Raw genomic sequence first — 15,067 nt, 5'->3', positions numbered from 1 at the left:
AAAATACTGTGCTCTTGTGAGGGATTACTACCCTTGCAGTTACCTCTGCCCGGGAGCTTTACCTTCTGTGATGAGGTTGGTTTTCACTCCATAAATTCAGTGTGCTGACTCGCCCTTCTCATTATTTCCCAGTCTATTTTTTTTTGGAAATCCTCTAGAAATTGAAAATGACTACAGGAAAGGACCTGGGGGAAGTTTTAGGACCTAGTGCTTTATTTCATGTTTTATAATGAAATCCGACACTTGCAAAATTTGGCTGTGTTCTCAGCCAAAGAAACACCAGTTTTTTTCTTTTTCTTTTTTTCTGTTTAATGTGTAATTGATCACAGAATTCCCTCCCTGCCTGTCTTCCAGCAGCTTGGGGCGTTAGTCCTGGTTCCCCACCCTACCACCATGCCATCTTCCCTGCAGGGATCAGCACCCTGCCAAAGGTAACATATGTCATGGTGACTCTGGAGCCAAAGAGAGGATGGGAGCAGTACTGTCAAATATTGTTGTAGTCTCCCTTGGTGGCCTTCCTTCCCTGCCAACCATGGATCCTGAGAGCGGGGAGTTTTGTTGCTCTTCCTAGTACAAAGATAGCAAATGTGTTCTGGTTGCCAATGTCGTCCCTTATCTCGGACTCATTATTTCTCTAAACATACCTAAATGCGGCTTGGCAATTTCACCTTCTCACATAACTGAAGTGGAAGCAAAAAGGTGCTTGGAGTGCTTTGAATGTTTGATCTTGGGCTTTCTTATGGTTTCTGCCTCTCCTCGCACGGGTTTGAGATAAAAGGGAACCAGATGTTTTCTTGTTAAAGATCAAGGCAATCAGGATGGCAATTCAGGACATGACTATCATCACCGCGGGGAGAAGGGAAGGCCACGTGACACTTTTCTATTAGCCACAGTATGTCAGGTTTATGTAGCTGTCAGAGAGGGTATTTCATTTCATGCCTATTTGTGATTTCTCTGTTGTTGTTGCCACTTTTAAATTCCTGCCACCATCCTCGGTAAACTGAATGAGGCTATTATAAGTGTGCATTCTCATGCTAAGGGAAGCCAGTATTTCAGATGCCTGCTGAACCCCTTCACTATTCTTTACACATAGTAACTTCATTCAATTTCTTTACAATAACGCTGAGAAGGTAGACGGTCTATTCCCATTTCACAGATGAAAATTCAAGACACGGGAAGGTTAAGTACCTAATCTTTGTTATATTGCTCATAAGCATTAGCAGAGCTGAGATTTATAGCTAAGCAGCCAATGAGGACAGGATAGGGAAGATAAGCTAAAAATTTAAGGAAGAACTCTTCTTCAGTCTTCAAAAGTACAGCGTTTGCACCAAAAGTGTATGCCTTACTCCCAGCACTGTTATAGGCCTTCTCTAGCTGGCCCTTATGCTTATGAACTCAGCCTGCAAGGGGAAGCAGATTGAACAGCAGGAGAGGTGGTCTATGGCTTCTGAGGAGATCAGCAGAGATCCAGCCCATAGCTGGTAGCTTTCCTCAGGATATAGTGAGCCTTCTCCATTTGTATTCTATCCTCTCATAGGCTTCTCAATTAGTGGTTTGTCTCTGACTTTCTCCAGTATGAATAGGGAAGAAGATACGCTTCATGGGAGATAAACTTCTGCATCCCACAGAGAAAATTCTAGAGCATGTCACAGGATACTGAGCATACTTAGATTTTCTGCTCCCGAGATTCTTATTTCGTATTTGCCAAGTCCATAAATATCTAAATGTGCCTGTTGGTCTCAAAGATAATCCAAAGGCACAAGCATTTTAAGAATCCTGAAAGGGTCTTGGAAAGGGAATTTAAATTGCTCCAGAGAACAAGATAAAGTAAGTATAGTCTTCAAAACCTGGATATTAGTAAAGAACTGCCCCTTCCTAAATATTTTCTACTCTTAGACAATCTATAGGACAATGAGTAAGTTTTGAATAGAACCATGATTTTCTCTTTCATTAACAAAGGGAAAATTTATTCTAATATAAAGAGGTCCTTTGGTTAGCCTCAAAAACCATAAACCTTGGGAGACCACAGAGACCAAGAACCCACAACTAACTAATGTGAGCACTAACATCCTTTATGGATTCAATACCCCAAATTCTTATGTGTGGAGAGTCAGGTGTCACTGCAACATGGCTGAAATGAAGGACAGTTAGTAGTATTATGATCTAGTAGCTTGCTTGAGCATTGCAGCATCATATGTGAAAACACAGAATAGTTCCTACAGGCAAACTTCTGACATTGAGATCTGAGAAGACCAGTTAACAGGGGCTGCTCCTTCATTAGTATCATTATGCCACCAAAAGCACATCAAAGGGACATGATAAGTGGCGCAAAGCAAATAGGCTACAAGGAAGGTACACTTGCCTCTTTGATCAGGTTCATAAATCTGGGTCCAAGGCGCCATGGCTTGTGTCGATGGCACTGTAGGGAGCTGACCGTCAGCTGTGAGGCACGGTGGGAAGCAATGGCTACCATGTACACAGCGTCATACATCAGAGCTGCTTCAGTCTGTAGAGAAAAACATGGACCATGCCATCAGTCCCATCTTTATTACCTCCTTCTACCCAGGCAATTGCTATTTGATATTGAAGACCTTTTGTTCTTTAGCTAAACAGTGTTCAGTCACTGATAGCTACTTTTCTACAAAAGAAAACTACACCCCAGAGTAAATTAGAATTCCACATTTGGTTTTGAGTTCTTAAAAGCAAAGCAAAATAAAAACTCAGATCAAATACAAAAGACTTTATTCCAAGAATAGTTTTGGAGTGTCTTCTATGTCAAGCTCATCACTGAAGTCAACTACCTTGAGATTGAATCTACTAAGACTCATTATTTCAATATGAGTTCTTGTCTCTCAGCACCTTTCTTCCTTCCTTCCTTCCTTCTTTCCTTCCTTCCTTCCTTCCTTCCTGCCTTCCTTCCTTCCTGCCTTCCTGCCTTCCTTCCTTCCTGCCTTCCTTCCTTCTTTCTTGTTTCTTATTTTGGAGAAAGCAAATTTTTGCTAATAGAGCCAATAGGTGATTTAATTATTAGGGCTGCTTCTTGGTCACTTTCATTGGCCAGGCTTGATGAGGGGAGTTGGAGTCATGGAATGAAATTCAATGGCAAGCTCAGGGAGGCCCTCTAAGGTACAGGACTGTGAATCAAAACAAACTTGCATTTGCCTCTATGAGTTACCGTGAAAGAGAATCAAAGTAGCTAATTCTCTCTTGGAATAGTTGTCTTTTCCTTCTTTTCCTCATGAAATTCTTCTCACTTGCTAAATTTTATATAATACTCATAGCATTTTGTCAAATATACTGCCCTGTGGTCTTGGGGATAAAAATCTCATAATACCCTCATATTTTACTGGAGGGCTTTCTTTGAAACTTCAAATATATTAGCTCATTTGAAATTCTCGGTAATTCTCCAAAGTAAGCAGAACACACAGATAAAGCTACTTATTATATGTAAAACTGACCCCAGGCAAAATATTGATTTATGGTAGCACACTTATATATAGCTGAAAAATTGACAGAGTCAAATCTAGAATCCAGGTTCTAGCATAAAATTTTGTATGTGGTTTTCTGCAATTAGTGGATTCACCCACTATTTGCTATTAACTATGTCTTTATGGACATCAAAAGAGAGCATACGTGATGGATGCTACACCAGTGATGGATGCTACACCTTGCATTTCATCACTTTTGAAGCAAGAGATGCTTTTTACTCTGAACCTTATTATTTTGTACAGTCTCTGTCACTGAATGTAAAATTATTTCTAATACTTATCACTTCATTAAAAACAATGTGAATTTTTTAAAAGCAGAAACTGTTCAAATTCAGCCTTTAGTACCTAACCACAATTCATGATACAGAAACATAATTTAATAAACATCTACAGAATGCATTACTATTGATTCATAAATTAAAACAAAACACATTTTTGTAAGAACTATATAGTACCAAGATTTAGCATAAATCATTTTACTTATATACTTCACCCAGAGAAGTGAGGTTGATGGTAGTGGCAGTGGCAATTGCTAAGCTTAAATTATTTTGATTAACTCAAGATTTATATAATCCATGTTGTTGATGACAAAACTGAGTCTTGTGAAAATTAGCTGGTACACATCTACTCTGCTAATCACTTACAGGGATAGAGTTTAGCTCCTTGCTTGCCTCAGTCTAGCACCCATGTTCCCTACCATTCTGCTATCCTTGTTTGGTTTAATTGGGAGAAAGTGAGTTAATGGCAGATTACTGTAGCATGAATCTTAAAGAGTCTTATTAGTAAAATCAAACCTGAAGCCAGGTATTGGGGTGAATGCTGGAAGATCAGAGAAGCAGAACAAGCCACAGCCACCTCACCTCGCCAGTTCCTCAGCTGATCCTGTTTCCTCAGACTGGAAGCCTCTGAGTCCTCATCTAGAATGGGTCTCATCTGAACTGCTGCTCGAAAGCCTGAAAGCTTAACCAGCCAAATGCTTCTAGTTTCTGGTCTCCAACGCCTTATATATCTTTCTGTTTTTTTCCATCACTCCCTGGGATTAAAGGCTCAGTTTCTGGGATTAAAGGCATGTGTCACCATGCCTAGCTGTTTCCAATGTGGCCTTGAACTCACAGAGATCCAGAGGGATTTCTACCTCTGGATTGCTAGGATTAAAGGCATGAGTGCCACCATTTTCTAGCCTTTGTATCTAGTGGCTGTTCTGGCTCTGACCCCATTTAAGTTTATTAGGATGCACAATATTTTGGGGAACACAATACCACCACAGATTACTTTGTAAAATGAAATCAGTAGTAACAGTGACCATTTACTGAGCACTAATTACACGTCTGGCCATGTTCACAATCCTTGGGAAACAATGAACTTTTGTCATCCCTTTACTTCTTTATGGAAAGAAAATTAAGAGATTAAATGGTGTCTATAAACTGATAGTGAGAAAGCCAACATTTAGATCCTTAAAGTTGGTGGTATATGCTGGTTTCATCTTGTCCAATTATTTAGTGATCACAATAGCTTATTAAGGCTAAAATCCATTGACCATGTACTACATGCCAGTACCACAAGCATCATTTTTATGTATGATAGGTCCTTCAATGTGAAACATTTAAAATTAGTTTATCTATTCTTTGAGACTGTCATAATATATTCAATGTATTTTGGTCATATCCAACCCCATTAACCTCTTTAGATTCATCCAGACCTTCTCATCTCCCCATCTCAATTTCATAAACTTTTCTTCCTTTTTTACATAAATGTTTGTTCCTTTTTTTTTTTTTTTATAACATACTGATTCCAATTAGTGCTGTTCATATGATCATGGATGTAGGGTCATACATTAGAGCACAGGCAACCTATGATGGGCCACACTCCTGAAGAAAACAGACTGCTCCCCGAATCTCAGTATCCATAAACTGTCAACAGTTCCTCAGATAGGGGTGGAGCCTCATAAACCCATTCATGTTTGAAGACCAACTGGCTTGACCTTGTGCAAGTACTGTTCAGGTAGTTACAATTACTATGAATTTATGAGTACAATAATAGCTCAGTCATGTCCAGGAGACATTATTTCACATTCCTCTTTCCCCACCTCTGGCTCTTACATATATCTTGAAAGCTTGGGTAAAGTAACATTGATCAATGCCCCTAAGAAAATCTCTTCACAGCATAAATATACTGAAAGTTTGATTCTCCTAGCAAATATATGTTTTGATTATTAAAACAATTGGTTGTAAGGGGTTAACTCAGGGGGTCTGGGCTGCTCAAGTCCTGCACATTCCAAATGTTTGTGGGAAAATACTTCGAACTAAATTTTTTGAAAAGGATGTGTTTGTATTCCTGGAGTCTGGTGCCATGCAATATTTATGCTAAAAATGTGATTGTGGCAAATGTCACATTTTGTGTGGAGGTGCTTAGCTATGTTATATCAATTGAGGTCTGGAAGGGCCTGGAGACTAAGGTCAGTTATGTGCTCTGTATGTTTGGGTGGGTTTCCTGGTTGGCAACATTTCACAAGTAAAGTCACACATCATTGCTGCAAGTCAAGCAATTTCTAGGGAGTTTCAATGGTATAAAACATCTAGAAGCCCAGGCCTGCTATGTTTCTGCCTTGTGTGAAAATCTCCTTTGCTGATTTTACTTTTTATTCATTTTTTCCTGTAACAAGCTGTTACTATAAATATGACAGCTTATTCGAGTTCTATGTTCTTTGTGCAAATAATGATTTATTAGGACATGGTGGTAACTGATAACACAAACCGATGAGATGCCTTATCACCTTATAGACAAGGACAATTGACATGCTGTATCTCCAATTGGGATACTTGGAAGAAAACTGGTCTTTGAAGAACAAATGGGCTAGAGGCATAAGTTTCTCATTACTCTCTAAATTTGGAAACAGTTGTAGGTAAGGTAGGGATTGTTGAAATTGTCCATGGGAACTCTGCTGAGGATGCAAGCTTGTGGAAGCAATGCTGCCGCCAGGGGAACCCCACATGCTGGAGGAAGTGTTGCTCATTTACACTGTCACTGAGCACACAGCAGGTAGAACACCCTGTTGGTGAGTGAGATTTGGTAATGGGTTTGGGAAGGTGGCAAAAAGACCAGCACAAGCACTCTGAAAATTCAGTAGTTAGGAAAGAAATCTCAGAAGGTCCACAGAAGGTTGAGCAGTGTGGTTGCCACAATTTGAGCCTCAGTGAATAATTGCTAGTTTTAGATAGAGACCAGGAGGAAATAGAAGAAGAAGGATTATAAACAGAGCATGTAAACACATTGAAAATGCCTTTGGTCATAATAGGTCAAAGAAGTGTCAGATGAGGATTCACCTTGGGCAACTGGCATAATAAAGAATGTGTCTCATGAATAAATAAGAACATAAATAAATAATACAATATTCTTCTGCTCTAGTTTCTCAAGTAAACAAACTTTTGATGTATTAATTAACACTTCAGTTGATAAAACACTCTTTATAATCTCAAGAATTTTTTTGTCAATGGGGTAGAATAAGGGTTGATTACACCTTTGCCTGCCAGAACGTCCTTTGTTCTTTTATTGACTAAAAACAGCAAGTCTTATCAAGTAAATTCATTCCTATACCACAGGAATATGTATGTTATTTAAATGTTTAATGGAGTGACACTATGTTGGTATTATACAGATTTACAGAGCAGCAAATAGATGTAAGAGGCCACTTTCTCCGGAAACATAGCCAGGACCTAAACTCTGGTTTCCTTTGTCGAGAATAATGTTGCCTTTTCTACTAATCCTGTAGGCTGTTGTCTTTTATCATAGGATTCTCTGTGAAGACTCAAAGTGGCTATCCAAAGATGTCTTTCCTATGGACCACAATTACAGAACTGTTAGATGTAAGAGAATAGGATGATGCTCTCAATTCTGCCTCACACTAGGAGTGCATTTATGAGTCAGGAAGGAGAATGGCAGATAGGGCTCTGTGGCTTCTGTCTCCTTAGCATTACCGAATCACATACCATGTTTGTGTTTGAATTTTCTGTTGCTTTTCTGTTGTGATAAAACATCCTGAAAATGAATGTTCCCCATAGGCTCGGGTATTTGAATATTTGGTCCACACTTGTGACGTTGTCCACTTTCCTTGATGTTGAAGATGTGATCTCTCTTTTGTCTTCCTGCTCCAGCAGTCTGTTGCTATCCCTTCTCCACCATTATTGATTATCCATTTAAAATTGTAAGCACAAATAAACTTTCTTCCTTAAGTTGCCCTTGGTTGTTGTGATTTATTATAGAAACAGAATAATAACTAACACATATCATCATGGTCTACAATCAGAGAAAAATCATTCTGAATGTGAGCCATTCCATCTCCCCATCAGTAAAAAACCCTATTGTCTAAATGAGCTCACAGTACTGTGGGAAAGATGTAAAAAGCAGAAAGAAATGAAGTAGATTTTATGAAAACCATTCTAACTTTAGTTATGCTAATTAACAATCCACTTGAAAAATAATATTCAAAAAAATCTTCAGATAGTTTTGAATAGTGCATTTCACTGTTTTGAACTGAGACAAGCAACAGTTTTCTTAATTCTTAAGGCAGGTTTTTATTTCTTTAATCAAATCTGTTTTTAAGTCTAGATTCAACTAAATTGAATTTGGGTACAACTGATTTCTCTATTTTCAGTTATAGATGTGTTTTGACATATAAGATGATACTATTTGGGGACGTTTTAGTGTACAAAATTCTAAGAAAAGCTTTAATAAATTATCTTAAAAATAGATGAGTCAATGGGTGGTCAAAACACACTTTCCCCATTACACTGTTTTCTAATTCCTATATGCTCACATCTATAATCTATAAATGTATGTGGCACATGTAAGAAAAATGACTGTAATGGATACAGGCAATGCATCTGGGAGAAGACCAGGATGATACATATGATTTTTACAGAACACAATTCTATCAGTGGAATTACTTATAATCACTTATTGTTCTAGTTGCTTTTCTGTTGTGATAAAACATCCTGAAAATGCAATTTATTTGCAATTCTGGGTTACAGCCCGTTGTCTTGGGGAAGTCAAGGCAGCAACAATTAGGATCACACCCACAAATGAAGATCAGAGCAAGAATAGAGAGAGAATAAATGTGTGGACCTATTCTTTCTTTTTTGCTTATTCAGCTAACTTTTTATTTTTCTTTTGCATAGTACCTCTCCATAGAGAATGGTGCTGCCCGCAATGGGCTGGGTTTTCTTTTATCAATTAACAGTTATAAAAATCCCCCATATACATGCCACAGACCAACTTGAGATAATAATTTCTCTTTAAGTTTCACTTCCCAGAGGACTCTAGGTTGTGCTAAGCTGATAGTTAAAACTAACCAGTGCACTTACTGGTAATGCCATTAGTAGTGTTAGTTTATAAAATGAAAAATAATTTATTATTTGAGAATAACCTCCATCTTTATTAATAAGGCATGCTTCTTGCTTGTAAGAACTTTGGCTTTCCAGAGAAATATTTCAGGGCTATATGAATATTCTTCATTTAAATATCTTCTGTTTGGGTATAATCTTAATTAAATTTATTTTCTGCATAAATTATTTTATCAAATGCATAGTTATTGAAACTTTCTCTGTGCTTTGCCTTTTTTGATCCTGGGGATAAAATTACAGAAATAGAAAGTATCTCTACCTAAATGTTTATATTCTCATAGAGAAAGACACTAATCCAACAAAACAAAATATAACATGAGAGATTGCAAGAGTTAGGCAGAAAATTAAAACTGGTAAGGATGAAGATAATAACAGTGTAATCTATCATAATAAAACTCAGTTCACAGAAGGCCTTAATAGTGAAGAGGTATTTGAATAGCCTTAATGGTAGTGGATTTAGGCAGTGAGGGCAACAAGTGCTTGGCATGTAAGAATAAATGAACATGTAAGATCTAATACATATATCCAATAGGTTGGGTTTTTTTTTAATCTTTGGGTGGTGAAAAAAGCATTCTGATTGAGGCAATTTAAAAGCAAAGAATTCTCCTTAACCCTGTAATGGCACCCTCTATCAAGATATCTCTTTCCTTGCTCTCCTTCTTCCTCTCTTCCTCAACTCGGCCATCCCATTCCCTCATGTTCTCATTCCCCATTGGCTCCCCTTCATCACCACCCTGCCCCCAGTTTACCCAGGAGATCTCATCTATTTCCCTTTCCTAGGTTGATCCATGCATCTCTCTTAGGGTTCTCCTTGTTACCTAGCTTCTCTGGGGCCGTGGATTATAGTCTGGTTATTCTTTGCTTTTCATCTAATATCCACTTATGAGTGAGTACATACCACGTTTGTCTTTCTGGGTTTAGGTTACCTTACTCAGGATGAATTTTTTTCTAGCTCCATCCATTTATCTGCAAATTTCATAATGTCATTTTTTTTATATACCTGAGTAATACTCCATTGTATAAATGTACCACATTTTCTTTATCCATTCTTTGGTTGAGGGGCGTCTAGGTTGTTCCCAGGTTCTGGCTATTATGAATAATGCTGTTATGAACATAGTTGGGCAAGAGTCTTTGTGGTATGATTCAGCATCCTTTGGGTATATGCCTAAGAATGGTATCACCAGTTCTTGAGGTAGCTTGCTTCTCAATTTTCTGGGAAACTACCATGCTGATTTCCAAAGTGGCTGTACAAGTTTGCACTCCCACCAGCAGTGAAGGAGTGTTCCTCTTGCTCCACATCTTCTCCAACATAAGCTGTCCTCGGTGTTTTTTTGATCTTAGCCGTTCTGACAGATGTAAGACAGTATCTCAGAGTTATTTTGATTTGCATTTCTCTGGTGACTAAGGATGTTAAGCAATTACTTAAATGTCTTTTGGCCATTTGAGATTCTTATTTTGCAAATTCTCTGTTTAGATCTGTATCCCATTTTTTAATTGGATTATTTGGTATTATGATGTCTAGTTTCTTGAGTTCTTTATATATTTTGGAGATAAGCCCTCTGTCAGATATTGGGTTGGTGAAGACCTTTTCCTATTCTGTAGGCTGTTGTTTTGTCTTATTTACTGTGTCCTTTGCCTTATAGGAGCTTTTCAATTTCAGGAGGTCATTTTTATTAATTGTTGCTCTCAATGTCTGGGTTACTGGTGTTGTATTTAGAAAGCCTGGTGCTAGTGAAATTTTCAGGAATCCACAAGGATAAACCCAGCTAAGACTCATAGCAATAGTGGAGAGGGTGCCAAACTGCCCTTCTCCTATAATCAGATTGGTGACTACCTTAATTGTCATCTTAGAACCTCCATTCAGTAACTGTTGGAAGCAGATGCAGAGATCCACAGCCAAGTACTGGGCCAGCCTCTGCAAGTCCAGTTGAAGAGAGGGAGGAGGGATTACATGAGCAAGGTGGGTCAAGATCATGATGGGGAAACCCACAGAGACATCTGGCCTGATTTAGTGGGACCTCAAGGACTCTGGACTGACAGCTGGGAATCTGCATGGGACCAAACTAGACCCTCTGCATGTGGGTAACAGTTGTATGACTTGGTCTGTTTGTAGGGCCCTTGGTAGTGGGACCAGGATCTATATCTGGTGGATGAGCTGGTCTTTTGGAGCCCATTCCCTATGGTTGGATGCCTTGCTCAGCCTTGATACAAGGGGGAGGGGCTTGATCCTACCTCAACCTTGATGTGATAGGCTTCACTGACTCCCCATGGGAGGCCTTACCCTTTCTGAGGAGTGGATTGGGGATGGGGGGGGAGGAGGTGGGAGGAGAAGGTGAAGAGGAAGGAAGGGAAACTGTGGTTGGTATGCAAAATGAATAAAAAATTTAAAATAAAACAAAACCAAAAACAAACATACTACATAAAAAAAGAAAAATTGAATCTAACCCTGTTGATGAAAATAAAGTTTAATGAAGATGTATTGATGATTTTTTTAAAAAAAGAATTCTTAGCACTGAACCTGGAGTTGGGGTCATGTTCTTTTGACTCTGATTCATTGTACATCCTTGGACATGCCCTTTTACCTCTCTATGACTTCATCTCTAACTCTTTAAATTATCTGCATTCAGGTGAAACAGAAGGACTGGGGTTCCATCTTCATTCTTTGGATAAAGACTGGTTGAAAATACGCCTTTTATAATTAAATAAAGCTATGTCTACACAGTTGTTTTACCCAACTTTAGTAGGTGCTGTTTTATCTTTATTGTTTGCTTATATTGACATGTTCTGACATAGTTATTGTAGCTGCTTTTTACAGAATTCCACTGAAACACTCTCTTCTGGGTTTATAAGTTCTCTCTTTTCCTTTCATCAGAAATGTTTTGTGAGTACGATGTATATGTATGTCAGTGTGTATGTCAGTGTGTGCGCACAGTAAGTACACTTGTGGAGGAAGGAGGCAACAGCCCATGTTTAGTCTTACCTTCTGCCCTCCTTGAGACAGTTTTCTTTTTCTTTTTGTTGTTGTTGTCTGAACAATGAACTCTAGCATAGCTAGCCCAGGAGTCTCTGGGAATTCTAGTTTTCACCTCCCAATTCACTATTGAAGAGTTCAGATTATAGGCACATGCTACTGTCCTTGGCTCTATGTGAGTTCTGGGGATTCAAACTCAGTTTCTCATACACGTATTCAGAGGATCTAACACTGCATTATCTCTCCAACCATAACTTTTCTTTTAATTTTGTTATTAATAAGAGTAGAAACACAAGCATTTCTGAAACCCATTTTCCTGGCTGGATAAATAAAGACATCTTACTTCAAACAGGTCCTAGCTTTACCATTCTTCCTGCCTTTTGGGCTGCCATTAGCTCAGGTGACTGGAAACAACACCAGGGAGCAGAGTTTCTTTGTGCCAGCCTGAATCTGTGAAAACTTTACACTTCTACCTTCCTTGTTCCATGGTTTACAACTTGGTCAATATCTACAAATTATTCTGCCGGCTCCATATAATTGAGCAGACTGATGCTTTTGTTTTTGGTATACTAAACCATTTTTGTGAAGGATATTCAATGTTTGGCATGAAGCTATGACATGACTGGTGTGAAAATAGCTTCCAGCTCTCACTGTCTAGTGCTGCACACTGGGCACAGGAAGGACTTATAGGAGAAGTAGATCATCCTGTGATAGAAATCTTGTTGGAACTAGGGAAATGACAATCCTCATCCTTTTCTGAAGTCTACTTTTTCTCTGGGTAGTCTCTACTTGTTTTCATTCAAAGCAATGTTTCAAATCACAGATGGCTCATTTGTATCCAAACACTTTCCATCATTATCTCCCAGATCATTGTGTGTTTTAAGAGTTATTTCAGGCTTGCAAAACAGTCAGGGACTCTGAACATAGAACCATCCAGAACTATTTAATTCATTCATTTATTTCCTCCATTTTATTTGTTCCTCACAAGAAAATGAAAAAGGAAGTTCTAAGTTCATTTTTCAGTGAGATGATACCTTTCAGTTATCAGTAAATTGCATCTTAAAAGCAAGAATGCTTCTCTGGATGATGGGAACAGAGAGTGAAATATTACACCAATTTAAAATGCTATTACCTGCTCACATTCCCAATATCTTTCCCCTTAGTAGTACTGTTCTTACATAGGAAGCAAGTTTTTTTTTTATTATTATTACTTCCTTCTATTTTCTTCACCCAGGGAGCCTCATTAGAGAAATAAAGCAAGGGTAGATACATTTGACAGCATGAGACAAATGATGCTTTCTTGAAGCTCTGTATGAGGCAGTTTGCACGTGTCTGTTCAGTCCACTACCTCTGACTCTTTTGGCGTCTGTGTCAGGAGTGGCATATGGCTGGAGTTAAGCACGGTCAGCATTTGCAGAAGGGTGCCCATCTGAAGTTGAGATGGTAAGGACGTGGCCCCACAGGCCATGTGAAGATCTGGTATTTGTCTATATCTGCTTCTACAGACTAGTTCTGTATAATGATTCTAAATAGGCTGTTTCTCACTCTTTTGCACTCCTCCCCAGAGACACTCCCCTATGGGTAAACACTCTTTACTTACCCTTTCTTTTGTTCCTGCTCTCTCTTTATTTGCATAATGACGAGAGCAACTTAATTTTTTTGACAAATGGAATTGAAAAATGAAACAGCTTTTGATAATGGACAGACACAAGCTTGCAGATATCTAAGGATCCTCTTTTGTTCTCATGTGACATTCTCTCTCAAGGTATGTGTTATAATAACACTTACCTGCACTATTAAAGGCATAGAAGATGCTTCACTTCCCTTCTATACAGTTAAAACAGGATCATGAGATTTCATTAAAATTACGGGCTGTCTATTACAATCTTTCTGCCCACATCTGCACCCTTCTCCATAGAGATCTGAAACCTTAGGATGAGGCAGAGGGAGTCTGGGCAAATTTGATCAAATACCTTCTATATCTATATGGAATTCTCAAACAATAAATAAAAACATTTAAAAAAATGAAATAAAACTACTCACTGTCATCATGCCATCCAGAAGACCAGTCTCAGGTCTGGGTGGAGCCTGCAACCTTTCCATGGACCACTTCTCAATGATGGATGACACGTGAGGGTTGTCAATATTCAGCAACCGAAAGCCAGTCATATTTACACCACTGTACCTGTAGAGTTCCAGATCTAAAGCAAATAAGTCCTGTGTATGTTATAAAAACAAAAGTAGAAATTAATTAACTTCACTGATGTTCTTGACATAAAAGAAAATAAATGACTATAGAAGCAATAAAAAGATGAAAAAACAAATGGCAGTGTTATATCCTGTCTGTGAAAGAATGCTAAATTTGAATAAGCGAAGAAGAGGAGTTTAACTAATAATTTATCTAGTCTTGGACCTGAGATATGATATTTGAAAGTTAAGAATTCTCTTCTTAGGATACAGTCTTTGAAGAGTTAGACGAGATCTTTCAGTCTCCTTGCCTCTATGCTTTTATTTTATAACTGAAGGAAAAAGTTCTCAGTGGTGACAGGTCCACAAAGGAAGCACTTGGCAATGGCAGCCTCAGCCATCCTTGGCACAGCTGCTGCTTCAGGCTGTTCTGGGTCATGCTGCTGAGGTGAAATGTGGAATCTGCATGTGCAGAAAGAAGACTTCTAGGAGGCAAAAGTGGCATCCTGTGGCTCCCTGATGACTACTCTTATTCCATTCAACAAGAGTATAAAGAACATTTGCTGGAAAAGGGTTCAGAATAAGGGCCTTTTCAGAGAATATATTGAACCCTGTGGTTGTGCACATGTAAAAACTTCCAGGAGGCTCATTTTCTCTTCTACAATGAATCAGAAAAAATGCCTAACCCACCCCAGTGTTTTCCAGAACAGATGAAGCTGGATGTAAACCAGAAATTTATGAGTAGGTACATATTTTAAACAGAATGATCATTTCTATTTTTATATAAAAAGTTTAGAGTAAAACCATCCCACTGAAAATATTCCACATTTGAGAAGAAACCAAACTAGCGAAAAATAACAATTAACAGAAAAAGTCCATGCAGACATTGTCTAGCAATAAAAAGGCATTCTGAAATGGAGTCCACCATGGTTTAGTCATGGTGAGGATGGCAGTTACTCAAGGCAGTGGCACTAGATTCTGTCACAATTTGTGTTTGCAGAAGATGTGACATACTCTTCTGA

At 38.5% G+C, this 15,067-nt stretch overlaps 1 protein-coding gene across 12 annotated transcripts in view; it reads right to left on the bottom strand.

Moving 5' to 3' along the window:
• The window catches only part of Grik1 (glutamate ionotropic receptor kainate type subunit 1), a 386,759-nt gene that overhangs the window by 95,204 nt on the left and 276,488 nt on the right, over positions 1 to 15,067 (bottom strand). For all 12 annotated transcript variants that reach the window (XM_059276868.1, XM_059276871.1, XM_059276869.1 and 9 more), the window contains 2 exons: positions 13,902 to 14,075; positions 2,363 to 2,506 (listed from right to left, as the gene is read on the bottom strand). In XM_059276868.1, coding sequence (XP_059132851.1) covers positions 2,363 to 2,506; positions 13,902 to 14,075 — 318 coding nt within the window. The remainder of the gene's footprint in view (positions 1 to 2,362; positions 2,507 to 13,901; positions 14,076 to 15,067) is intronic.

Source organism: Peromyscus eremicus, chromosome 12 (assembly GCF_949786415.1).
Source record: "Peromyscus eremicus chromosome 12, PerEre_H2_v1, whole genome shotgun sequence".
Taxonomy (NCBI): domain Eukaryota; kingdom Metazoa; phylum Chordata; class Mammalia; order Rodentia; family Cricetidae; genus Peromyscus; species Peromyscus eremicus.
The sequence above is the reverse complement of the archived record's forward strand: the minus strand, read 5'-3'. Positions and strand labels throughout refer to the sequence as shown.